Below are 27,677 nucleotides of genomic sequence, written 5' to 3'. Positions count from 1 at the left end.
GGTGTTTCTCCACTTCAGCTTTCTGGGTCATGTGGCCAGCATGACTAAACCGCTTCTGGCACAACTGAACACCATGACAGAAGCAAGGGCACACAGTAATGTTGTTTACCTTCCTGCCACAGCAGTACCTATTTATCTACTTGCGCTGGTGTGCTTTCGAACTGCTAGGCTGGCAAGTTCAAGAGGCTCAGTGGCTTAGACCACAGCGCCACCCGCACAATATATGGCACAGAACCACCTGTCGCCTACCACAGCATTACAACTTCCAGTCTTTTTGTCGCTATGTGCCTCAGCCACTTAAGAGGTCCATAGGTTGTTCTTACCTGGGGATACTGGAATGTGGCTCAAAGAGCAGGGTTGGGAACAAAGCGCTGTTATTGCCAGACCTAATTAAGCTTTGTTAAGATGACGAATTCCCTTGGCCTTCTTCTACTGCCCAATTAGCGCCTTGTCCAGACGCACCTCTCATGCAAGCCACACAGTAGGGTGTAGATAAATGTTGGCAGCCATAGCGTAGGGACAACACCTGTGTTTGAGACACCGCTTCCTCATGCTCTGTTTGAGACAGAACAGGGCTGCCGATTCCAGGGACTGAACCTGGGACCTTCTGTATGTAAGGCGGAGGCTCTAACACTGGTCCATCCCCCTATGTAGGTTTATAGTACCATTTGCCTCATACAATAAAGGGACTCAGTCTTAAGTCCTGTAGCTTCCCACTGCACTTTGTACCACAGCAAGATACTACATAGGAGAAAGTGGATCTACACAATTTGGACATCAAATTCCTTAAAGTCTAGCAACAGAAGCAACTTGCTGCGACATGGACTACCCCTGCTCACTCAACTATGCTAGGTTGGCACCTATTGAAAATGAGAATACGTCTCTCTCTCTCTCTCTCTCTCTCTCTCTGGAAACTGTTAACTAAAAATGGTTCAATACGCCACATTTGAGGGACATTTTAAATAACAGCACTGTACAAAACCGTTTAGCCCTCTCAGTCATTTTCCCAACAGAGCGAACATGGAGGATGTACGGTAAATCCGAAGTCACATGACACACTTTGAAAAGGGACTGGCGCTTCAGGAACGAGCAACACCTGCTTTTCACAATTACTTTATTGTCATGATTACAAAAGTGCTGATTTAGTTGCTCTGGCTCTTTGACCCCGCAGAGTCATTACCATCTGGAATGACGCTTCACACCCGGGGGGGGTTACTGGTGGGGGGGCACCACATGCCGGCAAAACAAAGGCCAGCAGAAACAAGGGACAAATGGCCGATACGACAATCATTTCATTAGGCGTGGGCCGGATCCAGAGGCATTTTTTTAAAAAAAAAAATCAGTGCTATAGAACCGGGCCTTGACAACATCACAGAAAAAGCAAGGCAATGCGGAAAGATTTCACAGCCATCTAGGCTCCCTCCAAAGCCGCCAAGAGGCTCAGAGGAACTGCCAGAGGATAAATCGGGCAGGGAGTAGGGAAAGTTTGGCAGCTTAAGAGGCACACAATGTCCATTTGTGACACCTACTCTAGAGTAAACCTAGTAAACAGAGGGCCTCCCCCTGCCCATGCCACGGGTCTAAATATGGACCATGTTCTCCCTGTCCCAGATCCTCCGTGAAGGCCTTGCCAACTTACGACAGCCCCCCCCCCCATCATATGCCAAGAGGCCTGCTCACTTGGGGTACATGAGAAGCGGAGGAGGTGTCACAAGGGATTCAAATGTTCTCTCCCCCTGGCTGAGCTAACTTGGCTCTTGCTAGTTAGAGGAATACCTCAGAAATCTATTCTCTGCTCTCATTAGTGCCCCTCCCCCAGGAGGCCCTTTGGTTTCAGGAGGCTTTGGCTGAACAAGGTTAAAGTGAGAAGCAAAATGAAGGAGGCAAGGCTTGCTAGGCCTTCCGTAGACTGCGGTGTTGCTTGCCCTATGCTACCACTACTACCAGTCACAGTTAAATACAAGGGGCCATCTGTGCCTCATACAGCAGACCTGAGGGTTAAGAAGAGACTGAGGTAGGATAAAGGGAGGAGGCCGGACGCAGTGAGGGAAACCTTGTGTTCGTAGAAACATTTAAAAATATGGGACGCTGAAGGGTAAGAAGGAAAAGGTGCCTGCCAGGTGTATTGCTATCGACAGCCCCACCATTAACTAATAGAACCCCTCTCCAGTTCACTTGTAAACATTTAAAAATGGACAGAGAACCTTATTATTATTATTAAGTTTCTACCTCCCTGCATGGAGATGCACGTCTGCTCCAGAAGAGCAGGGGAGAAAGCAGTGCTCAGCATGGCAAGGTGACTGGGAGATGGGAGGCCGTGGCACCCAACTCCCCCCCCCCTCCCCAAAGAAACAACAAAGGAGACTGAGAGGACAGAGAAAGATGGTGGTATTGCAGAAGAGGCAAGTTACTGCCCATGGCACAGCGCAGGAGCAACTTCAGTCTTGCAGAGCTCCCATAGTGAGTGGTAGGAAATGTTGCAATGCCGACGGGCAAGACAAGGGCATTCGTGGGGCTGTTGGGCATTGAGAGGAGATGCTGTGGGGTCAGCAGGGTTACTACTGCACGGCAGACAGTATTGTGGTGCTGCTGATAACGGCAAGGAATGGAGGCTCCAGTGAACTGCTGGGCATAGGAGAAAGGCATTGTGGGAAGAGGTTGGCCGCTCACTGCTACTGGGCACTAAAGGAGAGAGTTCTGATTGGCTGTCTGTCATACCATCAGGCACCAAGCAATGCCAAAGGGTTGGCTAGCAGCTGTGAGAAACTGTCAGGCACTGAAAGGGGGCATTCTGCGAGAGTTCAGCTGGTGCCGCAGCACTAAAAAGGGCACTGTTAATAATGCCTCACCTTGGCAAAGGAATATTGTGTGATACCCGGGCATTGTGGGGGTCGTAGTGTCCAAGCCCTCCCCGCCCCCGGTCCTCCAGGTTTATGCTTCTGACTAAGGCAGGCCCTCTTCTCCCTCAGGCCAACACTTTGATCCCAAAATATTTGCGCAGCTGCTCCAGGAAAACAAAGGTGAGCACCGTATGAGGGACCAAGCGGACGCCAGCAGGAACAAGGCCCTGGAAGAGGAAATTGGTTATGGTCAGCTTCTGTCAATCCTGGAATCGTGGCCGCAAGCAGCACAGCTAGATGAAGGAGGGAAGGTGGGGCTTGAAAACGAGGCAGCTGGCAAAGGGTCCCAGTGGAGAGAAGCCCAGATTTTGATCCCATGCGTCTACTCCAGTATCTGGAGTCATATGAGGCTTTTTCACTCACCTGGCATCACCTAAAGGCCAGGTAGCCTAGCATGCAGCTGTAGCACTTGAGCAGGGGGAGGGATGCAATGGAGGCAGTGGAGCCATCTTGGGAATAGGGAGGCAAGCTGGAGAAGCACAGTGGCTGGGGACCAAAAGGGCAGGAATGCAGGACTAGGAAGGGCTAGGAGTTGTGCTGTCTGCATTGTGTGCCTGGTCTACTTGGTGCAATCACCCATCGATGCTTCTGCTGCATCTGCATTACCTTATAAAATGCCAGTGGCCCAAGCTTGGCTGTTTCCATTGCACAGTGCACGACACCCTGAGAGAGAATGAGAAAGAAGTCAGCCCATGCCCAGGCAGATCCCATTCCTCTCCTTACAAGGCTCAATCTCTGCCAGTCACAAACTGATGAAGCGCTGCAGCAGCCAGTATGATGCTCAGGGGCATGGCACCAAGCAGCAGCAAAAGAAAAAACAGAAAGCTGGCCAGAAGGCCAGTGATATCTATAGGATGATGCTTAGTTCAAGCAACCAATGAATCAAGAGACTGGAAATCAGGACAGCCATTGACAGGGATCAGATCACTCACCCGATACTCCCCCTGGGAGTTCATAAGGCGTGTCTTCAGCACATCCAAGGGCTGACACAGGAATGTGGCACATCCTCCCTGCAATGAAAAGGGGTGTGTGGGTGTGTGTGATGGCAGCAGAGCCTTTTTGAAATCCTGGGTTACAGGGCATGGCGTGAATGTCACTACAAGCATGCCCACTTGATAAGCTAGTTATCAACTGACATACTGCTACGTGGTAGTTGGAGGAAAGGGCGATATCTCACCCCACCGCTGTGTTAAGAGTAGAAATCCAGTGATGAAGCAGGGGAGTGGCAAGGCATTTCTCTCTAGTTGCAGACCACTGGTTTACCAAACAGTTACTGGTACCTAAAATTAGTGTGTGGCGTGTGCTGTGTTTTTAAGCCATGGAGCAGAATAAATGGGTAGAGGCCACAAAATCATCTTGCATGATCTGCACTGGAATATATAGTTCCCTGAAGCACCTCCTTCATAGTGCCCCAGACCTTAAAGAACGCCATCCCTCTATCCAGCTAATTCTCTTTCTCACCAACCTTTCAAAGCCTTCTATAAAACCAACTTCTTGGGCAAAACTGTTTCAGAATCACAACAGCCTCTTCTACACTGCAGTGCCTGCTATTAGCCCTACCTTCCCTTTTACCTTTTCCCCTTTGTCAAACCTTGCTCTCTCCATTAGTCCTCAATCCAGAGGCTCATGGTCTTATTCATTCCAAACAGCACCCAGGTCCAAGCAGATGCTCAGTAATGTAACAGCTTTACAAAGGAGCTACAAAGCAGTCATGAGCCTAGTACAGGCTTAAACAGTTTATGGTCCTCACCAAGCCCAAAACAAGCCCCAGTCAAGTATGGTAGATACTTCACCACCTACCACCCTCCCCCATATTTTTACAATCTCAGGCAGGTCAAACATTGTGTTTATATTGGAACATTACCACTTGTGCAGGTCTGGTTAACATAAGAGATAACTCTTATGGCTCAATTGCCAGACAATCCAACTTTAAATGATGAGCTTTCTGGGTTTGAAATGCTATCTTTGCAGGGAAGGACTAGGACCTTCATAACAATCCATTCTTGGTAGCTCCATGGACTTTGACTTTGGACCTCCATCTCCCAAGAAGGTGGAACAAGCATCATGGCTTTAACCCCAATGAATACAAACACACAAACAAAATAAAATCCTTGACTTTGCACCCACAGCCAGGTATCCACTTACAGCAATAAAGCTGGCCAAGAAATGGGTGAGAATATTGTCGGAGAGGAAACCGGTCCCAAGAACCAACTGCTTAGCCTGGTCGTAGCAGGAGAGCTGCAGAGAAGCAGAAAGATATGAGACTGGCCCCAAATCTCCCAGCACTCATGAGCAAGCAGAGAGACTGGCCCTGAAACGGAGTGTCCATTCTCTGTTGAACCACAAGGGATCAGGCAAGACAGCGACACCAGCCCCTGCAGTGTATCAGGAGGACAAGTGGCAAAAGTGTGACTAATCCTCAGCCCTCTCGGACAAATCTCCTGTCTCATCAGTACTGCCAGGGAGACAAGGAAGTTGTAGGCCTAATCCGGGGAAACTTGGGGCTCTCTAGACCAGTGTTTCCCAACCTTGTGCCTCCAGATGTTTTTGGCCTACAACTCCCATCATCCCTAGCTAGCAAGACCAGTGGTCAGGGATGATGGGAGTTGTAGGCCAAAAACATCTGGAGGCACAAGGTTGGGAAACACTGCTCTAGACTACCAACCCTTGTTATTATCTTTGCTGGCTGGGAGTGATGAGAGTCCAATAGCATCTGGAGGGCTGCAGGTTCCCTACCCCTGTCCTAACCCATCTTTAAAAGCTCTAAGCCAATATGCTGAGGACACAGGTGGACTGGGAAATATAGGATCTCATTCTCCAGCCTACACTGGGTCACTTGTGCCTTTACACCCTTTTGCACAAATCTCTCACCTTGAGAAAACAATTGCTACAGAGCCTGACCTCTCCTCTCACCCCCACCCCCTTGCAGCCCCAGAGACAGGAGAGACAGTACGAAGGAACCTACAAACTAACCTGTTAAACTTGGGCCCAGAGACTAAGAGAAGCCTTCAAACATTTTAACATTTTGAGTCAAAAGCTATTAGTGCTGTCTGCAGGTTTTGCAAATACATGCTGCCTTCTGCATCCTGCTGTCTGAACGCAGCTGCCTATAGCCTCCCAGTGGGAAGACTGGCTCTTGTGGGGAGGTTATGCCTGGACTAGAAATCTTACCTCGCATCAACTGCAGAGCGGGTGTCTCTTCCATTACATCTGACTGTAACAGGACAGGATTTCTACTAAATCCTATTTTCCCTCCCCAGGTGGCTAGAGAACATGTCAATTGATTTCATGCCTGGGGTGAAATCAATATGCACACATGTAGGCTGGATTTAGGTGCACAGACATAAGCAACTATGGATCTTTTTTGTATCACTACCTGTCCAACAGTAACCAGGGCCCCTCGACTTGCTGCCATTGAAGCTCCCGAAAACAATTTCTTCACACCCTCTGCAAAGACAAAAGGGATTCAAGGCATGGGGGTATACACTAGGTTGCACAGTCTACAAACAGCAGTGCTTTTCTGCTCGTCAACTCTTCAGAAACCACAGCCTCCCAGCCCCTAAGACACTGCACAGGAATAGATATTCTCTATTGCTCCCAAAGATACAGGAATGATGTTATAATCTACTAGGTGCTTAGAAAGCAGAGCCAATCCATAAAAGACTTCACTGTATTCTAGCACAGGTTGGTTTTAAAAGGTTATGGAATAGCTCCTCATTTAGCCAAAGCCAGACGATCAGAAGCTCTGATAGGGCAGAGATACTGATGCCCCATCACAATAAAGTATCTGTGGTTGGAAGATTAAAATATAAATCTGTGGTTAGAAATCAAAGCATCAGAGCAGATAAGATCTCCAATTAGATGCCTGTGGAAGAGAGAACACTGCTCAAACTAATCAGGGACAGAGGACAGGGGCAGTTGCTCAGACTGGGTCTCTCTGCTCTTGCACAGTTTCACTTTTTGAAACCCAGTCCAGCTGCCAATCTATGAGCACTTGCCTGGGGGCAAGCCACAGTGGAGCTGAACCAATGAAGGCTGCATGACTTGTAGACTCTGCTCCTTGCCTTTTCTCCTCAATTTCCAGAGCAACATGGAGCAGGAAGCTACCATTCCTCATCCTTCCACTGGACTTTAAAGGCAGGAGGGGTGGGTCTTATTTTCTCCACTTGCCAATCTCCCTCTCCCCCCATTGCCCCCCTCTAACACACACAAAGGAACAACCCTTTTAGTCTCCTCTCTTCCTTTTCCCTGGGCCCCATATGCTTGTTCTCTGTGACGCTCTAGAAGCCAAGTATGTGGTCAACTCTGAATTCTACCCGTGTGAACTCCAGGTCACCATATTCCTCTGCACTTCCCATCAGCTTACTCACCCCTCTCCCTTCCAAACGTTCAGCGGCTGCCAGACTCAAGAGGAGCTTGCAAGTGGCTCCCATCACTGATCCCAAAGAGCCGCTAAACAAAGGCTGTACCTGCAACTTTCGCAAGCTCTCATCATGCCACCAGCTTTACTTCCAGGTAGTTTGCCTTGGGTGGTGTTGCCCCTTCTCCTGGCACTGGTTTTGCCAGCTTCCTGGCACCGGGACTGGCCTGTAACCTAACAGCTACCCCTTCCGTATAGAAAAGGTGGCAGAGGCTGCAGCAGATTCTTCCCAAGGCCAATTTCTTTCATTCAGGGTGAGCTCCCTGTGGCCTCTCAGAAGCTCAAACTAGCCACACTGCGCGCTGGCCAAATCCTTACCTTCACGAAGCACCCGATACAACCCATCCAGAGCATGTGAGTAGCTAGAAAGCAAAGAGAGACCATATTAGACACCTAAACCCATCTTGCTGCAGCTGCTACTTCTGCTGGCCACACCAGACAGAAGGCTGCAACTATAGACTCTTCCAGATCTAGTAGGGACTTATAGAACCCTGGGCTTTGGTCGCCAGGGGGTGCTGTCCTGATTCAGAAAGGTGTCTTTGAGCTTCAAACAATTGGAATTTGAGGATCCATGCTGCCCCTCTGTGGCCATGCAGCTTCAATACAACTCTTTTCGGAGGGATAAAGGCTTTCACTGGGTCCGCCTCCTTAATACTATTATTTGCCTCTCCCGCACTTGTGCATCTCCTGTGCAATCCCCCTCTGCAATCTGGACACTCACTTGCGCCGCAGATGCACCGGCTGCTTCATGTCATTCTGCATCCTGTGGAGGGAAAAGCATCACAGCGTTAAGGACACTTTCATGAGGGCAGGGAGACAAAAGCCTTTCCCAAATCACACACACCCCCGCCACCATAGGATGCTGAGTTTGCCCCAGAGCAAGGCGAACCACAGAGACAATGGGCTAAATTCTGTGTAGCTGTTCAGAATTTTGTGATCATATACCTGAAGGAGCATCTCCACCCCATCGTTCAGCCCAGACACTGAGATCCAGCGCCGAGGGCCTTTTGGCGGTTCCCTCCCTGTGAGAAGTGAGGTTACAGGGAACCAGGTAGAGGGCCTTCTCGGTAGTGGCGCCCGCCCTGTGGAATGCCCTCCCATCAGATGTCAAGGAAATGACCAACTATCTGACTTTTAGAAGACATCTGAAGGGAAGTTTTTAATGTTTGGTGTTTTTAATATTCTGTTGGGAGCCACCCAAAGTTGCTTGGTGAACCCAGCCAGATGGGAGGGGTATAAATAGTACATCATCATCATTATTGAGTTGGAAGGAGCCCCATGGATAATCTAATCCAGCCCCCTGCAACACAGGAATATGCAGCTGGGATCAAACCTGCAGCCTTGGCATTTTCAGCACCATGCTCTAACTCACTGAGCTATCCAGCTAGCACTAAGCAGATTTCTCTGTCAGCAGAAGCATTTCTGATGGTGAAATGATCAGCCCCCCCTCCCCCCGCATGCTGCTGCAGGGACTCTCCAAACCCCCCTGCCCCCCCCAGCCAATTTAAGGGGGCACGAAGAGGGAAAACACCACTGAACTGGCGGAAGTCCTTGTGTGGGCTTATCCAGCCCCATGGAATGTCCCCGAGTTCAGTAGGGGTGTGAAGAGTCAAGTGAACAGGTCACAGGGAGCTGAACTGGGCAAGATTGAAGCACAGCCATAGGGAAAGGGGAAGGAGACCACTGACCTGACATTCACCATGTCCGCTGGGGTCCCCACGAACCCACCGGTGAAACCTGCAACCAGAGAACAGCAGGTGAAAGGGGACTGTGCAGCCTGCACTGGCGTGGCCCGTCATCCTGCGCTTGCCAAGCCCCAGCTCACCTCCTACTGCACCTAGCAGCACCTTCTGGTAGAAGGGCATTGGCCCCTGGGCACCCTGGCTCAAGTGGTCCCGCACAGTCTCATAGATGGCAAAGCGGGTGAGGGAGTACGTCATCTGGAGAAGCAGAAAGAGTCAGAGCAGGTTGGCAGCACGCTCTCAGGCCCTGGTCCTGCCCAGCACAGGGCAATCGCTCATCAGAATCACCGTTCAGCCATGGCATCAGCTTGGCAATGCCGCAGCCCCTGCGCTGGCATGGCCACAGCCTTTGCATTATGGCGTTTGTGCCCTTAAAAGCCATGGCAGCAGTGTCCTTTTCGCCAATCAACAGGCACCACCCGGTATATATGCAAGAGGTGCGGCCCCAAGTGAAGCCCTCTTCTTCCCCGAACCCTGCTTGCCATAGCAGAGGCCAACCCTAACACCCAACTATTCAGGAATCATAGATTCTGCAAGCAGAATGATATTCAAGCAGGGCTTATGGTGGCTGCAGAAATCAATGTGACGTTATTACAGAGCATTATTGCAAGCGTTATTGCAAGGATTGAGAATTCCCTTGCAGAGTGGTGGGAGAAGCAACAGTGTGCCGGGAGTGGAGGGAGCCATTGTGAGTGTCAGTGTGCTGCTAATAAACAAGATATTAAGAAGGAAGAGGGATACAATTCAAGAAGCTGTCGCTTTTCTCAGCTTCTCCTCATCTGAACAAGATGCCTGACTCATCAAAGTCTTGGGGAGGACATAGCTTAGAAGCACATGCCTAATTTCAGAAATTCCTAGTCTAAAAACCTGCTTGACCTTCTCAGATGGCAAGGGCTATTGGATCCTTATATTCTATTGACAATATTCTGTGGGATTTTTGCCGTTAACTGTGACCAAATGGCCTCTCAGTTTCAGAGACTGCAACTCGACCTAATTTACAAAGCTCTGTCCGTGAAGCCAAACAGAGTCTCAGTGTTAAATCTGTGGAATACGCTTTGAAGGGTGCTGGAAGAAGCTGCAGAACTCTCACGGGTAGTGTGACGGAACCAAAAAGCTGGCATGGGAAGCCAGACGAAAGGAGCAGGACTGAACAGACAGGGGTAAAGCAATCGTTGCAGCGGCCCAACAACTCACCTGCCGGCAGAGGGAGGCACTAAGCCCACTGTAGAGGGCCAGGAAGCCATCGTTGCGAATCACACGCAAGGCCATGCCCGTCATGCGCATCTTCACTTCCTGCTGGGTTTGCAGGTGGACCTAGAGGCAAGGAAAGCAGGTAGCAAACAGGTCAGGCTGGATTTGCCAGGCTCTTCGTTCTCCGAGGGATATTCCAGGGGGGCCAGGGCAAGGAAAAGATTAAGCAGCCATGGCCCATGCACCTCTGATAGAGCAAACAAATGAAACTGCAACTCCACGTCAACAAGATCTCAGGAATTCATTGTAAACATCCACTTTGAATCTTCTACTCCAAGAATACTGCCCACCAGAGCTTAAGAAGAGATTCTTTCTATTTTTAAAGCTATGACTGATTTTTTTTCCCCTAGAGACAATCCCTTTGCATAAGAATTTATATTTTGCTATCCTGCTCCACTCTCCCCCATAAAATGTGGGAAAGGATTCCTAACTTCTGGTTTCCTTGCTTTTACAAAACCCTTTCCCCTCCATCGGTACATGTGGCTTGCCCAACAAAACCTACTCCTTCCAGAAATACAAGCCTTACCTCCCAGCTATCTCCCCCAATTCCTCCCAGATATTACCCCCCCCCCAGTGAGCTGTAAGAAGATTCCTGCATTCTTCACCCCATAACCTAATGGGTGCTATTTTATTTTGGATGTTTTTGCAATCACAGCTGCGAGGCACTTGTTCCAGCCATGGCAAGGGGCTCCCCTGAACAGTCTGGTGCCTGCATCCACAGACGAATGCGGACCCATCTGCTTCTGTAGTTTAGAAATGCAGGTCAACATTGGTTTCCCAGATTACTATCCCACCTGCAAGCACCCTGACCTCGCAGTGGAGCAGCTCGTGTTTATAGTACTGTACAGCCAACTTGGTGAGAATTTAGGTGAAAGGCTGCCACGTTGATAAAAATAAAAAATAAAACTTTGGCAGGGCCATTGGCCAACCAGCCCTTATCCCGACGAAGGGGAGAGGTCAATTCAAGCAACAAGAGGATGTAGCCTACACAAGTTCTGAATTGGACCCAGAAATGAAATAGTACAAAACACTTGCACTTCTCAACACTGGCCTTCTCCCATCCTGCATGATATTACTGTAAGGAACAAGGAGTCCAAGCAATTATCTGACTGGAGGTTCTTGAATGCAAATGTACCAATGTTTTATAGGCAGCTGGGGATAGCTTAGTTGGTAGAGCAAGAGACTCTTAAATCTCCGGGTTGTGGGTTCTAGCCTCACATTGGGCGAAATATCCCTGCATTGCAAGGGATTGGACGAGGTGACTCTTGTGGTCCCTTCCAACTCTATAGTGATTCTATGTTGGTTAGAGTGTTGGATTAGCAGCTGGGAGACCAGGGTTCAAATCCTCACTTGGCCGCAGAGCCAGGCACTACCCTCACAGGGTTGTCCTGGGCATTAAATGAGCAGGGAAACCATGTACTTGAGTTTTTGGGAGAAAAGCAATAAATAAAATAAAATATATTATATATATAAATTTAAATACATTTAATTTAAATAAATAAAAGCAATCAATCAATCAATCAATCAATCAATCCAAGAGCCTTCTAGGAGCAGGGGTTAGAGTTCAACAACAACAAGACCCACAGCTTCGCCATTTTTGGTAAGACCCACCCTTTTAAGAAGCAAGTGGACTGAAGCAGCCCCCGGTGGAAACACACATCAGCTGAGGCTGCAGAAGTACCAGTAGCCAGGAGAGGGCAGTGAAGCGGAGGACAGCAGCTGAGATGGGCAGTGTTCCCAGGCAGCCAGTGACAGCTCAAAGATCCCATTGTGAAGGATGAAGCTGGAATGTGCTCATCAAGCAGCTGGCAGGCCCAGCAGTGACACAGGGAAAGCAAACGATGGAGGCTCAAATCTGCAGGAATCTCCAGGGTTAGCAGCTTCATGCTGGCATTAGTGTGCCCCTGCCAGACCATAACAAGGGAAAAGAATGTTCCCACCCCATTAGGGACCAGGGCTAAGTATGCAGAATGCTCAGGGAGAGGCGGGTGGAGTGGGTGAGAATCTCAGAACAGGCCTTGCCTGGTAACTTGTCAGTGGCTGGGCAGAAAAACTTCACAGCCCCACAAACTCCCCTCCTAAGAAAGCTATCTTTCAAATTTATTGAGTTTGACCAGTCCATCCCCTTTCTGTCAGATCTAAAGTAGCCTGTGGGGCAGACTTGGGCCATGTACACACCATACATTCCCACCCCCACAGAATCCTGGGAATTGCAGTTTGATAAGGGTGCTGAGAACTGTAAGTCTGTGAGGGAGTAAACTAGGGTTCCCAGGATTCTCTAAGGTGTGTAAGTGTGTTTCAGATGTATGTTGTGTATGCAGCCTTTGACATTTGACTTTGAAGAGCAAGGACCAAAGCTGGGGACACCTTGGTGCCATGATGAGTAACACCTCAGAGACCACTTTTGCTGGAGTGGGCAACCTTATGCCCCGAGGACTGCATGCATCTTTTGGCCTAAGTTCATGCAGGTGACAAAGGGATGGGGAAAGGGGCAGGGGCCGGGCCAGGCAGAAAGAAAGGTGGAAACAGGATGTAGCCTCACTTATCACCAATGTGTGGCCCCTGACAGATACCCCTGAGAAATAGGCCCTAGACAGAGAAAGGCAGTTGGCAGATCTCTTGTCTAGGTACACAAAAAATAAATGCAGGACAGTTGGGTAATAAAAGGGCTTAGAAAAGTTATCATTAAAATCCCAAGCAGGCTTCTGTGTGGAGCTCTAGACAGCAGCCAGGAGAGGTCTGTTGACACTGGTCTCTTCCTGGATTATAGGACAAATTTGACTAACTGGCACAGCTCGAAAAAGCCCACATGAGGACTGCTACTAGTGCAATGGGGCTTTCTCCCCTCTCCTCACCTCACGTTCCCCAAATTGGCTTGTGGGGAAAATCAGGAGAACCCTTAGAACAGCACATGGGGGAGGAAAGGGAGGACTGTTCCCTTGAGCAAACAAAAATGCTTGCCTTGCCAGAATGTTTGTTTTAGTGCGACATTTGAATTCTTCCTCATGTTTTGGCCTCCCTCTTCCTTCCTTTCTGATTGGCTTGCCCCATGTCAAGGACGAATGTGTTTCGCGTACATTTGAGGAACCTTGGATTCTGTTTTTAAAACAGAAAACAAAAAAACTTAAGAACACCCACTATGACGACTAATGTATCTGAGAAATAACAGCAATAAAGATTACAAGGCAAAAGAAAATAATTTAAGTGTATCCATTCAACAGAGTACAGGAAAACACTGCATCTGCTGATCAGGGCTGCATGCCAGAGATCATTAAGAAAAACTCTTAATGGCCCCACTGACCTTGGACATGCCGCTTTCCCTCTGTGTGCTTGCCTTTCAAGGCAGAAACTACGGTATTTGGCCACTTGTGAGGGGTCTGCACAATGCCAGAAGTTCAGAATCGTGGCTGAATGGGGCCTCTGCTTTTTGCAGGCCTCCATTCATACCAGGAGATACTGCCACTGAATTCAAGCTGTTATCTTGGAAGTCCTCACTTCCAAACCAACACAATTAGGCCTCAGTCTCTCAAACCAAGAAAACGCTGTGCAAATTCTGTATCACTTGACACATAGTAGAAGCTAGAAACCAGACAGGCTATACCTGTTTTACAAGTACAGTACAGTAATATTTAACAGAGCAGGGGCCCAACTACTGTGATGATAATTATGCCTTGATCTGTGCTCTCTAATTCGTAGTGGAGAATGCTAGCTGGTCAAATTATACTACACATAATGGAGTTAACTGTTCAGGGGTCCTTTACCTTTACCTTACATAGAATGAACTGGAAATGAGGGGGAGGTGTCTGTTCTCGTTTTTGTATTTTTATGTTTCGAACTTGCCCTGTGATCTTCAGCTGAATACAAATTTAATCAATCAATCAATCTGAACAGACTCAAGACTGTTGCCTTCAGTTAGCTCCTTGGGCACTGCTTCCTGGAAGGCAGCCAACGGCCGTCTGGCCAGAGGGAGCCACTACAGGGCATACAGCGGCAGCAGATGCCAGTCTGCTGTGCCCAGGAAACGAGACACCAAGGGGTGCCAGCCAGGGCCAGAATACCAACCGCAGGCCACGTCTCTTGCCTGGGAAACGGGGTACATCTGTGCACCACGGTGGTGGTGGTGGTGCCCAGGCAGTTCCAACTTCCTAGTTATCAACGGAGCCAAAATGGCAGATAGAAATCATTGTAAAGGGGGGGGGAGAGGAGAAAAGGGAAATGCCGCGCCACTGTCAACCCCCTATAGTCTCCAACCCAGAGTGGGGGTGGGCTAAGGAAGTGTCTCCTCGCCTTGCCGTCGCTCGCGCTGCCTTAGACGTAAATGGTAGGTTAGAGGTGAAGAACCTCTCCTTAGAGCACTTTGCTGTTCAGCCACCTTTGCCTGCAGCCAAGCGGGGAAAGGAAGCGGCGCAAGGAATTCCCAAGCTGCAAAGGAAACACGCGGCAATATTGAAGCGGAGGGGGCGGCGAGAGACAAATAGCAGGGATGGGGCCAGCAGAGATCAGCGCAGGGGAGCCCAGGGGGAAGAAGGGAGGCAGAGGGCCGGAGAGGGATTTTAGGGGCCAGGTCCCCCCATCCGTCGCCGGGGAAAGGAGTGCCCCGTCTTCTTTCCTGGCGGGTTTCTCTAACGCAAAGACGCACCTTGAGCAGGTCTAGCGGGTGGGTGCAGCAGGCTGCCCCGCACGAGGCCAGGCCTCCGAAGTACCAGCGGGACACGCGTTTCTCCACCATCGCGCCGCCGGCTCTGCGTGGCTGCTGCTGCTGCTCCTCACCTCCCCGCTGCACGGACCCGGGAAGCCCGGCCGCCGCCTCCTCCTGCTCACCGCCGCCGCTCCCTGCACTGAACCGACGAGGCCTTAAAGGGGCAACGCCCGCCATGGGAGGGACGCCTTAAAAGAGCAACGCGGAGGCCCGGCTGGGTGTACCGGGGAGGGAGAGTAACCGGGAGAGGGTACGCAGCCTTTCTCCGCTCAGGGGAGCCCCCGTCTTTGTCCGCCCCCGCGCATTCCGGCTTCTGGACAATCACCTTTCGACGACGGATTCTGCAGCGTCGGGCGCCGCTGATCTCCGCTGCCCGCCAAGATCATGGCTAATCTGGAAGGAAATCCCAGCTCTGTTTAAATCGAGCAGCCAAGCTGCTGCTGACTCCTTCGTTGAAAATTCACACACAGTTCCTCGCCCCCCCCCCACTCCTTTTTTGGGTTTTGTGGTACAGTACAGATAGGGAGGAGGAATTAAAGAACCTTTTAATGAGGGTGAAAGAGGAGAGCGCGAAATATGGTCTGAAGCTCAACATAAAAAAAAAAACACTGGTCCCATCGCCTCCTGGCAAATAGAAGGGGAAGAAATGGAGGCAGTGAGAGATTTTACTTTCTTGGGTTCCATGGTCACTGCAGATGGTGACAGCAGTCACAAAATTAAAAGATGCCTGCTTCTTGGGAGAAAAGCAATGACAAACCTAGACAGCATCTTAAAAAGCAGAGATCGCCTTGCCGACAAAGGTCGGTATAGTTAAAGCTATGGTTTTCCCAGTAGTGATGTATGGAAGTGAGAGCTGGAGCATAAAGAAGGCTGATCACTGAAGAATTGATGCTTTTGAATTATGGTGCTGGAGGAGACTCTTGAGAGTCCCATGGACTGCAAGAAGATCAAACCGATCCATTCTGAAGGAAATCAGCCCTGGGTGCTCACTGGAAGGACAGGTCCTGAAGCTGAGACTCCAATACTTTGGCCGCCTCATGAGAAGAGAAGACTCCCTGGAAAAGACCCTGATGTTGGGAAAGATGGAGGGCACAAGGAGAAGGGGACGACAGAGGACAAGATGGTTGGACAGTGTTCTCGAAGCTACGAACATGAGTCTGACCAAACTGCAGGAGGCAGTGGAAGACAGGAGTGCCTGGCGTGCTCTGGTCCAGGGGGTCATGAAGTGTTGGACATGACTAAACAACAACAAATAGATAGGTCAAACACAATTGCAAAAGGAGAAGAGTGCACTAGCGGGCAACAACAACTCCCTGTCAAGTGTATATTTGGCGGCAAACCTGGATTTGTTCTTGCGTTACATCAGCCAAACACTTATTGTACATAACGCCATTGTAGTTTCTTGTTCTACATATGACTTTCGGAGTGCTGAGAGAAATGTTTATTGTGAAAATGTGTGTTCCTAGCGCAGGTGGATATTTTTGCAGCCTTGTAACAGACATGATTGGCATCAAAATACCAGCCCTTATGTCTCTTGCCCCCTCCTTCCTCCTCATTTAAGAACTTACCCTTTCCAGGTAAGTTCTTGAAGAAGTGTGCATGCACACGAAAGCTCATACCAAGAACTGACTTAGTTGGTCTTTAAGGTGCTACTGGAAGGAATTTTTTTTGTTTTGACTATGGCAGACCAACACGGCTACCTATCTGTTTCCAGGGAATGTTTGTTAAGAAAAAACTGTTGGCAGTGACTGTTTGCAATATCTGAAAAACCTGTTTACAATATTAAGCCCACATCTCAAAGCCGTGTCATATTGCCTCAATCACACTATCTTTCATTGGCAACAGTCCTTGTATTCATAGGCCAGGTCTATGGATATTTACTCAGATGCAAGTCCTACTGTGTTTATTGACGTTTAGGATTGCAGGGAGCTGAATGCCAGAGAAGATGGCATCCCCTTGGCAAATTCTATACACAGTGAAGGGCAACCATCACACTGGGTATCCTCATCATATGGAGCAGAAATATTCACTAATATGATGGCACTAGATAAGAACTGTTGAAGGCACAGGCCAGCATCATTCAGCCCAAAAGCATAATCTGTTTCCACTCTTGGCTGCAAGCTATCAAGTGGCTTGCACGTGCGCATAAACTGGTCCTCAAAATTCAATAGGATCCTAGAGATTTGCTCCCTTCAGGAAAAACAAAAAACAAAACAACCCACCACATTCCCAAGCAGGCATGTGTTTGTTATAGACATCTTGTCTCTAACTCCAGGATAGCAAAGAGATCAAACTCCACTGTTAGGCTGAACTCCCATTCTTGGTGAGTCACACTTGTCCAAAACAGGAAATGGTGGACCTTAGGGTGAAGGGTGGGAATTGATTAATAATTTTTATAACATATAATTCTTAACTAGCACCAAAGTGTGCTCTGACAAAATATTACTTACCTTGAGCCAACACCTGAATTATCAAAGCACTGTTGTACCAGCGCCAGCTCTAGCTCAAAATCTGCTCTCTATCAGTGTTCACTTTCTTAACACATCAAAGCGCAAACAGTATGATCCTCCTATCCCTGAGCTACGTGCTTTCTGGCCAGCGATAAGATGGTTCCTAATTTCCCTTGCACTGACAGAGACTGAAGATACAACAGTCTAGTGAAACCAAGCAGACTTGTAGGCTTTGTGGGGGCCCACAGTTGTCAGAGTGAGACCATTAGCCCTTGAATTACGTATGTGATCTGACAGAGCACCACACTGTATTGTCCTATGAGTCTGCTGGTTTCTCATCTTCTCAGCTAGGAGTGTGATAGCTGGGATCCAGGCCGGTTCATGTGCTAATCCTATGCTGGTGCAGTGAGCAATGGCTTTACCTAGAACAGGAGTGGCTAATGTAGTGCTCTCATGGCCAAGGATGATGGTTGTTGTGGTCCAACTTTGAGCACCCCTGACCTAGATTTCTGGGTTCATGTTGAGTAGGAAAAAGGCATAGTGGGCCAGGCCTCTGGGAGACAAGGGTCCAGTTATAGAGCTCTTTGGATCAGATCCTGCCACTTTTCTTCCAGTCCTGTGGTCACTGGCTTTGCCTGAGATGAGGATCAAATTTACTGGCTTTGCCCGAGATGAGGGTCAACATTTTTCTCATTGCTTTACACTTTCCCTGAGCTACTATAGTTTGTTGACCTGCCTCTTGAAAGCTTCCTGGCAGTGTTTATTTGCCCACACTCTCTGTCCCCATCCACTTACCCTCACCTCTCGCAATAAACTTCTCTTCTCCCACTGCACCTTGAAACCAACACAAACATATTCTGTATTGTGATCTGAATGTTATCAGCTGCTCTACCCTAGCCAACCTCTTCTCTTGGGGAGCCTGTGGCCTAACATTCCATATATGGACCTTCTGCTATGTACTGGGCCGTGGATTCAGATGGCTCTGGCAACCAGAATGGCACTCCCACTTTCCTTGTCTAAATGGTAGCCTGAATGCTGCTGATGTTCCTTCATGCTGTTGTTCTAATGCTGGCTGTTTGGGCTGGCAGGGGATTTGAGTTCCTTTGGATGAAAAACCTTGGGAGCGCTTGTATGTTGGAGTACTTGTTGTTGATGGGCCTTGACCTATTCCAGTGGAAGTGCTGGCTACCTCATAGTTTTGTCTGTTGCATGTAGAGAGAACATATGAAACCACCTTACATGAAGTCAGAACATTAGTCCATCCAGTTCAGTACTGTCTTGTTTGGACTGGCCGTGGCTCTCCAGTATTTCTGATATCCCAGAGATTGAAGCTAGGACCTGTATGTGGGAGGGGCAGGAGTGGGGTGTTCTGTGACATTTGTACCATTGCTGCAGGTTGATGTGCCCACCATGCACGGCTAGTGTCAGTTGGCAGAGATGCAAGTGAAACACCCACAGGCTACTGGATCTTGTTTCTGTAACTCTTCTTGAATTTAGGATTGTAAACAGTAGTCTTGCCATAGCAGCCACTGCCACAGTGGCACTACAGCACCTTTAGTAGAAAGGAGCACCTAAATATGTGCCTGACTACAATTGCACTATGCAGCATCTCAGAGATGTCTGAAGCTGAAGGCAATGTAGAAAACTGTGGAAATTTAATTTTGTGTGTTTCTAGCCCCCAGTGTGCAAAAGCATGGAAATACATGGGCAGGGTCAAATAAATGTTTCTAAACATTTCCTTCATTTTGTATTATTTGTTGCATTTAAAAAACAAAAAACCCAGAAATCAAAGCTGATTGAAAGTCGAATGTTAGCATCATGCTCTTCTCTGAGCTGGCCAGGGACACTGTTTATTGTTCAACCTTCTCTTCAAAAGCATCCCTTCCCACTCCACTCCCCGCAAACTGCTTTAAGAGCACACACCTTGATGGATGTACTAACAAGAGCGATGCAATAGAGTTCTTTACTTCACTGGACACAGGAAGCAGGAAACCACATATTTTTGTTTAAAACAAAACGGCATTTAGACACACAGTATGGTTACGAGGGAGGAATTTGGAGTGCTTTAGCCATTTTAATATTTTCTCCCCACTATTAATACACCTGCCAACTTTGGAGGATGCAGCTGCCTCCCTCCACACTCACGGCCTCCTATAAGTGATGTATGTGACCGCAGAAAGTAATCAGGGCTTCCTAGTATGTGGAATTTCTTGCAAGAGGGCATGGCTGTATCCACAGAGGACTACATCATAGCACAGGTTCTGTGCACAACCGCTGTGATGCATAGGACAAAAATATCCTAAACTAGTTCCTTCACTGGGAATATTTGGCATTTTGTAGTGAACTGATTTAATGGAAAATGCCTAATAAGAGACATTCAAGAAAGAAAGAAAAACCAAACTCCATGCTTTTTAGCAAAAGGCCTATGCAATTGGCCACTTCCAGGATAGACTGCTTGGAACAAACTAGCTTTTATGAGGCTGAGGAAGGCAAGAAAGCAAAAGTGGTCAAATATGGCATTACTTTCCATACCCCCCCACCTGCCAAATAGAACTCAGGAACAAGTCAAGGTGAAAGGTGTGACAATATGGCCTTTGGACTAATAACCCAGCTTGTTTCACTGGGTGTCTTATCTAAAACCAACTGAGAAGATCAATTCTGGCCACTTCAAAACGGTGTAGCGAAAAGGAACACACTGTCATTTATGAAGAGAACATGGAACAGGCTGAAAGAGGTTCACTGTGTCCCAGAGGCCCTTCCCTTTGTGCTCCACTCCTTCTAAGAACGGTCTCTTCCAAGCACTGACTCCCCTCATCCCTTGAAACAGGAGCTCCTGTTTGGATAGATTTAGCTGCCCAATTTTCATTTGGTGAAGCTACAAGCCAGCGAGGGCCCGGCAGTAAGAAAAGCCGAGTTGCCTATAAATCACATCCGATGGGGTTGAGGGAAGGAGTGTAAAACTGATCCACTTGTAACAGAGAACAGCCAGGAGTTCTGGAAGATGGCCAGAGAGATTTTCCCACGAGCTCAGGTTCTTGGTGCAGAAAACAGGTGGAAAGAAACAGGGCAACTAGTATTACTCAGGGTATCTATGCATGGTGCGGACCTACACAATGCATTGTCCCTGCCCAGGATTACCTGGTGCAGAAAAACCTGTCATATAAGTTAATATCCTGAGGAGAAAAGAGATCAGGCTTTTTCACATTCAATCTCTTTCATGGGGAGGAACAGCTCATGATGTGGAAAGCTGCCTGCAATGCAAGGCAGGTCCCTGGACCACTACACTTCTATGTTGAGTGGTTAGTCATCACCATGCTTCGTCAACATGCTTCTCCCCAACCCGGGCTACAATTCCCATCACAGTATCAAAGAACTGAAGAGTCTGAAGGGACTCAGAGGGACATCTAGCCTAACCCCCTTCAATGCAGGAATCTCAACTAAAGCACCCGTGACAGATGGCCATCCAACCTCTGCTTAAAAACCTCCAAGGAAGGAGAGTCCACAGCCTCCCAGTCAACTGGGAAGGCTGTCCTTGTGGGTCATGTTAGAAACTGCAGCTAAGAGAGTGGCCCTGAATACCACCAAGAGACCCTAAGATGAGTGGCTAGCAGGATCTGGTGCAAAAACGCACAAACCAGGGAGCCCTTCCAGGTGAGGAGGGACACTGGTATGCAAGAAAGTCTGCTCACACAACACTTGTTCTAAAGGCATTTGCCCCCGTGTATACTCTTTATAGATTCAGTTCCTTGCAGTGTTGGTACAAACAACAGACCCCCATTGTGCCGAAGACATTCATCCCACACTGGGCCATCTCAGTGGACAACCACATTGCAGAGAAAACAAGGCGGGGCACAGCTTCATGGAACTGCACAGCATCCCACCACCACCAGTCAGCAGGCAAATAAAAGCTTCAGGTGGGTGACAGAGCGCAGGACTTTCCCCTGCTCTGCTTTAGTCCTTTGGCTGCCGATGCCAACCGTTACTCCAGAACGACAGTCCCTCCTGCTGCCTCCAGAGCAGCTTTGATTTTCTCCGCTTCCTCTTTAGAGATGTGTGCCTTGATCTCTTGAGGAAGAGACTCTACCAACTTTTTCGCCTGCAAGAGATAAGAGAGCCACTCCAGTTAGCCACGGAAAGGGATAACGCTGAACCCAAGAAGCTGCTGCCTGCTCCCACTAGTATGGGACCCTCTGTGACTTCGCCCTTATCTCCCCACTTGGCAGATCACGCAGCCTAGAAGATGAGCCAAGCAGAAGCGTTTCCTAGGCTGAAGCGGCAGTATTAATTTTCAGCTGGCCAAGTTCCTGGCAAGAAACAGTAAGCCATTTCTGACCAGAGTCCAAATGCTTAGAAGAATCCTCTTTGGAGCATCATGATTCACAAGGGACTTGCCACACTAGCTGGTACTATCTCAAAGGATGCAAATTCGCTTCTACTAACTCTGCATTAGCTCCTCACTTTCCTCATGTGAACGTTCCTTTGGCAGCTCATCTCTTTGTAATTTGCTGCCCCCAAGTGGTATGACCAAGGGCTCATCCACTCTTCACCTGACCTGTATTGTGTACCGATTCATTTCCCCTGATTACCATGTACTGATTAAAGGTCCATGGGCTTTCCTCATTGTTCTGCAACTATGCCTTGTGAAAATTTGATCTTTCCCACTGAATCAGATCTTTTTTGATGGATGTGCAGAAAATCCAAAGAGAGATTTTGCTTAATGGAGCTTCAATTCAGCAGGTAGGATCAGATTTTCGGAAGGCACAGCCACAAAAAAGAAAAGCTCCCGGACCCAGGGGAATAAATTGGTACACAATACAATCAAAGAACAGGTCAAGCAAAATGTGCATTTGCTCTAAGTACTGACTGCAGACCTCTTGTGGATATATCAGACAAGAGGCAGAGAGCAAGGAGGTACCACCATTAAATGCACAAAAGTAGCCCAAGTAGATGGGGCAACTTGATAATTAAGTTCTGTATGGCATAAGTAAAAGGAAACATGCCTCCCTCAAGCCTTTAGCACATTCACCTGTTAAGTCAGCCTTGAGCACCATCTGCTTACCTGGACAAGGTTTAAGCCTTGCATACAATTCTTCACCTCCTTGATAAGTTTCACCTTATCTGCAGCATTCAATTCAGTCAACTTGACTGTAAAATTTATCTTCTCCGGCTTCTTGGGGACAAAATCCTCTTCAGCTTCCTAGCAAAAAAGATAAAAACCCACTCACAATTGGCAACAGGAGCCTGACCCTCACATCCCTGAAGTTTCATTAGCCAATGGTAGTACCAAAGTACCAAATACAGAGGGAAGATCTAACAAAACTTGCACCAGCTACTCCATTATTTCCCCTAAATTCTTGTGTTGGGCTGCAAGACCATTGCTGAATCTTTATTTTTACTTAACCATAATGTATATAGCACTTGACTGCAACAAAACCGTTATGCAGTTTACAAGAAATGAAAACCATCAATGAAAAGTTAGAAGCAAGTAGTTAAAACATTTAAGAGTTGATCAAAATCAACAGTAAGCTAGAAAGAAGATTAAAACATCTCACCATCTATGCTAGTTCTCCTTTAATGATGAAGGAATAGAGACAGTAGGTCAGCCCAAAAGCCTTGCCTTAACTGAACACCAGCTTTTTATTACTGGAAGTGGCCCAATGAGCATATCTAATCAGTTACTGGAAGTAATAGCAGGCAAATTGTTATTGACTTTAAAGGCCCAGCATATGGACCAGAAACTTCTGATTGTCCATAATGGGAAATAGGTGGCGTGCCAAATGGACATTTCATCTGCTCCACAAATGCTCAAGATCTTAACCAATGTAATACAAGCAGGCAATTTTCACTAACCTGCTGCTGTCCAGATGTTTTGGACTACAGCTCCAGATGGCAGTTGCAGTCGAAGACATCTGGAGGGCACCAGGTTGGCAAACGCTGATCTAAGGCTACAAGGGAGAAGTATCATAATGTTGTATAAGTAACCTCCTTTGAGAAAGGAGACTTGGATGGGGAAATCTTCACATTTAAGGAGCACTTGCCTGCAGCTTTGGAAGTGTTTGCATGCAGTTTACGCAAATCCCTGCATTTTTTTTGTGATGGGAAGTTGATCTCAAAACAGAGCTACTATAAAGACTGTCTTGACATGGTACTTAGAAAATCTTAATAAGGGGAATGGGTCACAGAAAGGTGTGGCCCCAAGGGGCAACGTATAGTGGGAAGAAAAGAGGGAGGGGATGGGAGGGGGGGTGTGGGATGGTAAAGTGCGTGTTCTTTGACATAGCGTGTGCGCGGGGTTGTTTCTGCGTCACTTGGACAGGTTCTCTTTCTATTTGCTTGTTATGTTTCCTTGGTGGTGTGAGAGGCTGGGGTGGCCTAGGATGTGGTTGACTGTCTTTGGTTGGCTGCAGTGGGATTTGTTTGTGCGTGTGTGACGGGCCAAGGGGCAACGTATTAATGCCAAATCAACTGTCAACAAAACATCTACCACTGAGTATTTAATTCTAGTGAACGCTACTGACCAGGAATATAGAACTAAGAACTCAGTGCATAATTCAAGCTGACCTGTTTTGATCCAACAGCTCCCATCTTGATTCTTGATGTAGTATCAGCCCTGAGATGTCAACTGCAGTAAGAGTTATTACAACTATCTGCCCAATCTTAGGTAAAGGGTTTTAACATCCATGTCCAGGCTTCCCTATCACCTGCAGCTCAGGTCTTTGTGATGTCCACAATAATGGCAGGGTTATCCTTGGTTATTGCAGGCCCAACACATCATGTGCTAGATTTAAATTGTTGCAGTGGCCTGAAAATATGTGATGCAATGGCACCCTCTTTTTCAGGGACAAACTACTCATGATTTTGCCTTTACACATGGACCCCTGGAACTGAACCTCACATAAGTGGCAGGCCCACTGCACTGGTGTTAGTGCTATTTACTCTTTAGATAGCTTAATGGCTTTGTGTGGCTTTTATATACAGTAAATGGTATTTTGGTTCTGAACATCTTATTTCTTAAGAGTTCATAAGACAGGGTATGTAAATAAATAAATGTGGCAAGATGATTGCGATACCAAGCACAACCACAACCCCTATTAGCAGAGAACTTTTCTCACCCCTGCATTCCCATCTCCAGTTCCTGAGTTTGTTATACACCAGTAACATCCAGGAAAATGTCATCTGACGAGTTAGCAACACTGAAACAACCTTTTCCATGACACTGCAGCAGAACTAACAGGCTGGCTGCATGCTTAGTCCAACAACCTCAAGCAACCAACATGCCTGTTATGTAATACTTTGGTGCCTTCACACACAACTCTCTCAACAGAATGCTCATTTGTAGGGCTGCTGAAGTTTTTCATTCAGACATTTGCCCAGCTACAGCTGCTACTCAGCCCTGTCGGAAATCAAGCCTTTATCAGAAGCTGGCAACTCTCCCAGGCACCCGGCATGATTCCCTGTTGACCTCCCTGGCTGCATTCCCCAGCAAGATCCAGGCAAGGTCGCAATAGGCGATCCTTCTCAGCGTGAGAAGAACACACCCCTCTTTCCTGCCCCCTGGCAGGGGAAAGAGATAGACAGAAACGTATTTACATGCCTTTATTTCTGTCTTTGCAGCGTTACAAAAAACATGACTGCTCTCTTCAAACTCCAGCAGTCTAGAAGCAAACACTTCCTGGACAGGAACAAACGGAAGAGCTCATATTACACTCTGAGCTAATTCCGGTGCTTCGCACTGTGAATTGACTGTCCCTCTGTTTCCCACGGGCAGTCCCAACATTCCCATCATGTTTACTTTTCAAGCTAGCACTTTGCAGCTGCATTGCATCCATATCGTAACAAGCCCAAATAAACAGCAAGTGAAAAGGACGATCCCTTACGGGAGTTGCTGCTTGTGCTGGTGGCATCATCCCAGCCATTGGCATGAGTCCCATATCTTGGATCTTGAGGGTTTTCTGAAGAAAAAGACAGTGTTAGAGAAATATTAAGCCTTCTTATATATCGTATGCATCACAGAAGTTGGGGAAGGAATTCTAAAGCACCCCATCCCACTGTTACAGAAAAAGAGAAAGACATGACCAACAATGAGCTGTCTGCTGCCCCATCTTTCCCTAGTACAGCAATCACTCTGCTTCCCATGCAAACATTGGCACCTTCAGCAGTTCATTGAGGTCAGAAATCTCCAGTAGGGTGAGGCTGGCAATGTCTTGAACTAGCTGCTGAATCTTGGGCGAGTACTCCTTGGGAACATTATCAAGAGGCGGAGTTGCCAAGGCTTCACTTCGCTGTGAGCTGGTAGTCTTCAGCATCCTAACAGCACATGCTCGTGGCTGATGCTGCCTGTAAAAAAATCAACAAAGAGTTTGTCAGCACTTCATTGTTCACAACATAAAGACCTGTGCAAGCAGCAAATGAACGAAAAAATGAGAACAGATGTGCTTCAGGAGAAACAGCAAGGCCAACCAAGTGAGAAGAAAGGGTGATATAAACATGGTTTGGTGTAGGTGCTGTGGAAAAGGGGAAGAAGCAACACCTCTCGGCAGAGACAAAACTGTAGTGTAATTTTAAAAACAAATGTAAGGAGATGTCCATTTTATTGTTGTTGTTTAGTCGTGTCCGAATCTTCGTGACCCCATGGACCAGAGCACGCCAGGCACTCCTGTCTTCCACTGCCTCCCGCAGTTTGGTCAAACTCATGCTGGTAGCTTCGAGAACACTGTCCAACCATTTTGTCCTCTTCTCCTTGTGCCCTCCATCTTTCCCAACATCAGGGTCTTTTCCAGGGAGTCTTCTCTTCTCATGAGGTGGCCAAAGTATTGGAGCCTCAGCTTCAGGATCTGTCCTTTCAGTGAGCACTCAGGGCTGATTTCCTTCAGAATGTCCATATTACTAAAAGGCATTTTTAAAAGCTTGAAGTGTTTTCCAACGTGAGGAATAGAGAAATTTGTTTTTGCACTATTGAGCTCCACAGTGGGATAACTCAAGAGCAGATAGTTGTCAACAGAGCAGGTGAAGTGCAGGGTGGACTGGCTTCAATCTTGCATGGTCTACTCTAATTTTCAAAAAGGAAGTCCTCTGCTCCACAAAGCAAGAATGTATATTCATATCTTAATAAGGCTTAAGTAATCTCAAATGTGCCTTCTTATTTATAAACATAAAAATTATCTTGGAACAGATCAAGAGCCAGCTAATCCAGTGTTTCCCAACCTTGTGCCTCCAGATGTTTTTGGCCTACAACTCCCATCATCCCTAGCTAGCAAGACCAGTGGTCAGGGATGATGGGAGTTGTAGGCCAAAAACATCTGGAGGCACAAGGTTGGGAATCTACCATTTTTTGTCAAAAACGGTCCAGACAGTTCACAGCTTCTATCTTCCGGTTCTACCCGGACTATTTCTCAAACTTGCTGTTTGTGACTGAAAACTGGATATTGAGGGGGGGGGGAGCGACACCTGCAGAGATAGCACTAGGTTGTCCAGCAGAAACTGGCCAGTGGCTGACCTTCTCTTGGTGTTGCAGGGGGTTGGACTAGATGACCCTTGGGAACCCCATCCTTCGTTCAGTTTTAAGCTCCTACCCACTCCTAGCCTACTGACTAAAAGCAGGAGCCAGGAAGCAGGACGTTTCTGGTTTTAAGTCTCGCCTCAGCCATAAAAACCAGCAGGTCGGCCTTTGGCAAACTTGCCACTACCAGCTTCGCGCCCTCGATGGTGATATGGGGTTAGCCTTTCAGAGCTGTTGCGGGCACCACCAAACGGGAAGCACCCGAAGCAGCTTTGAACATTCCACGGCGGAGTAAGCGCGCGTGGGCGCCTCATCCCTCACGCGGGAGAGGCGGGATTCCGCTGGGAGTTTGGCACGTGAACTCGCCTAACCTCGACCTCTTTCGGGCCCCTCGGCGCCCCGAGGAACCGCCCAGCCCACCTCCCGCCTCTTGCATACCGCAGCAGCAGGCGGATAGCGGTCCCGAGCCGGCCCGCGGGCAACATGGCCATGGCGGCAGCTCCAGGAGGCGGGCAGGACGGAGACACACCGGCGCTCTCCTCTGTCTCCGGCGTGCGAGCGGCAGAGGACGCCGAGGGAACGCTCTGCCCGCTCCGTCTCTCTGATCCAGCGGGGTGCACCTATCGCGGCCGAGTTTGATCGATGGCGCTCTAGGCGGCCCACCTTGCATCTCCGTGATTGACGGAGGTGACGTTCGGGCCGCTTCCCACCCTTAC

The 27,677-nt window shown here is 48.2% G+C and overlaps 2 protein-coding genes across 2 annotated transcripts; both read right to left on the bottom strand.

The window, feature by feature from the left end:
• Positions 1–1,100: 1,100 nt before the first annotated feature.
• On the bottom strand, positions 1,101–15,309 carry SLC25A10 (solute carrier family 25 member 10). The gene is made up of 11 exons (XM_083727786.1): positions 14,953–15,309; positions 10,257–10,376; positions 9,146–9,260; positions 9,009–9,057; positions 8,042–8,083; positions 7,639–7,682; positions 6,277–6,347; positions 5,046–5,138; positions 3,833–3,910; positions 3,507–3,563; positions 1,101–3,067 (listed from the first exon to the last, which is right to left on the bottom strand). Exons 1-11 carry the CDS (start codon positions 15,187–15,189, stop codon positions 2,966–2,968), a joined length of 1,008 nt encoding a protein of 335 aa, XP_083583912.1. The 5' UTR covers positions 15,190–15,309; the 3' UTR covers positions 1,101–2,965.
• Positions 15,310–21,158: 5,849 nt separating this feature from the next.
• On the bottom strand, positions 21,159–27,563 carry MRPL12 (mitochondrial ribosomal protein L12). Its single transcript, XM_083727858.1, has 5 exons — positions 27,400–27,563; positions 25,613–25,799; positions 25,340–25,414; positions 22,522–22,659; positions 21,159–21,558 (listed from the first exon to the last, which is right to left on the bottom strand). The coding sequence occupies exons 1-5, from the start codon at positions 27,450–27,452 to the stop codon at positions 21,442–21,444; spliced, it is 570 nt and encodes a 189-aa protein (XP_083583984.1). The 5' UTR covers positions 27,453–27,563; the 3' UTR covers positions 21,159–21,441.
• Between the last annotated feature and the right edge of the window lie 114 nt (positions 27,564–27,677).

Source organism: Podarcis gaigeae (assembly GCF_964106915.1).
Source record: "Podarcis gaigeae genome assembly, chromosome: 2".
NCBI classification, from domain to species: domain Eukaryota; kingdom Metazoa; phylum Chordata; class Lepidosauria; order Squamata; family Lacertidae; genus Podarcis; species Podarcis gaigeae.
The sequence above is the reverse complement of the archived record's forward strand: the minus strand, read 5'-3'. Positions and strand labels throughout refer to the sequence as shown.

Coding starts and splice junctions, on each gene's coding strand:
- SLC25A10 (XM_083727786.1), bottom strand. CDS start 15,189: ATGGCGGGCGTTGCCCCTTTAAGGCCTCGTCGGTTCAGTGCAGGGAGC. Junction 9,058..9,145: donor GCTGCTAGGTGCAGTAGGAG/GTGAGCTGGGGC, acceptor CTCTGGTTGCAG/GTTTCACCGGTGGGTTCGTG. Junction 6,348..7,638: donor GTATCGGGTGCTTCGTGAAG/GTAAGGATTTGG, acceptor TTGTCTTTGCAG/AGGGTGTGAAGAAATTGTTT.
- MRPL12 (XM_083727858.1), bottom strand. CDS start 27,452: ATGGCCATGTTGCCCGCGGGCCGGCTCGGGACCGCTATCCGCCTGCTG. Junction 25,800..27,399: donor GCTATCCGCCTGCTGCTGCG/GTATGCAAGAGG, acceptor ATTTTTTTACAG/GCAGCATCAGCCACGAGCAT. Junction 22,660..25,339: donor CAGCACAAGCAGCAACTCCC/GTAAGGGATCGT, acceptor CTTTTTTGCTAG/GAAGCTGAAGAGGATTTTGT.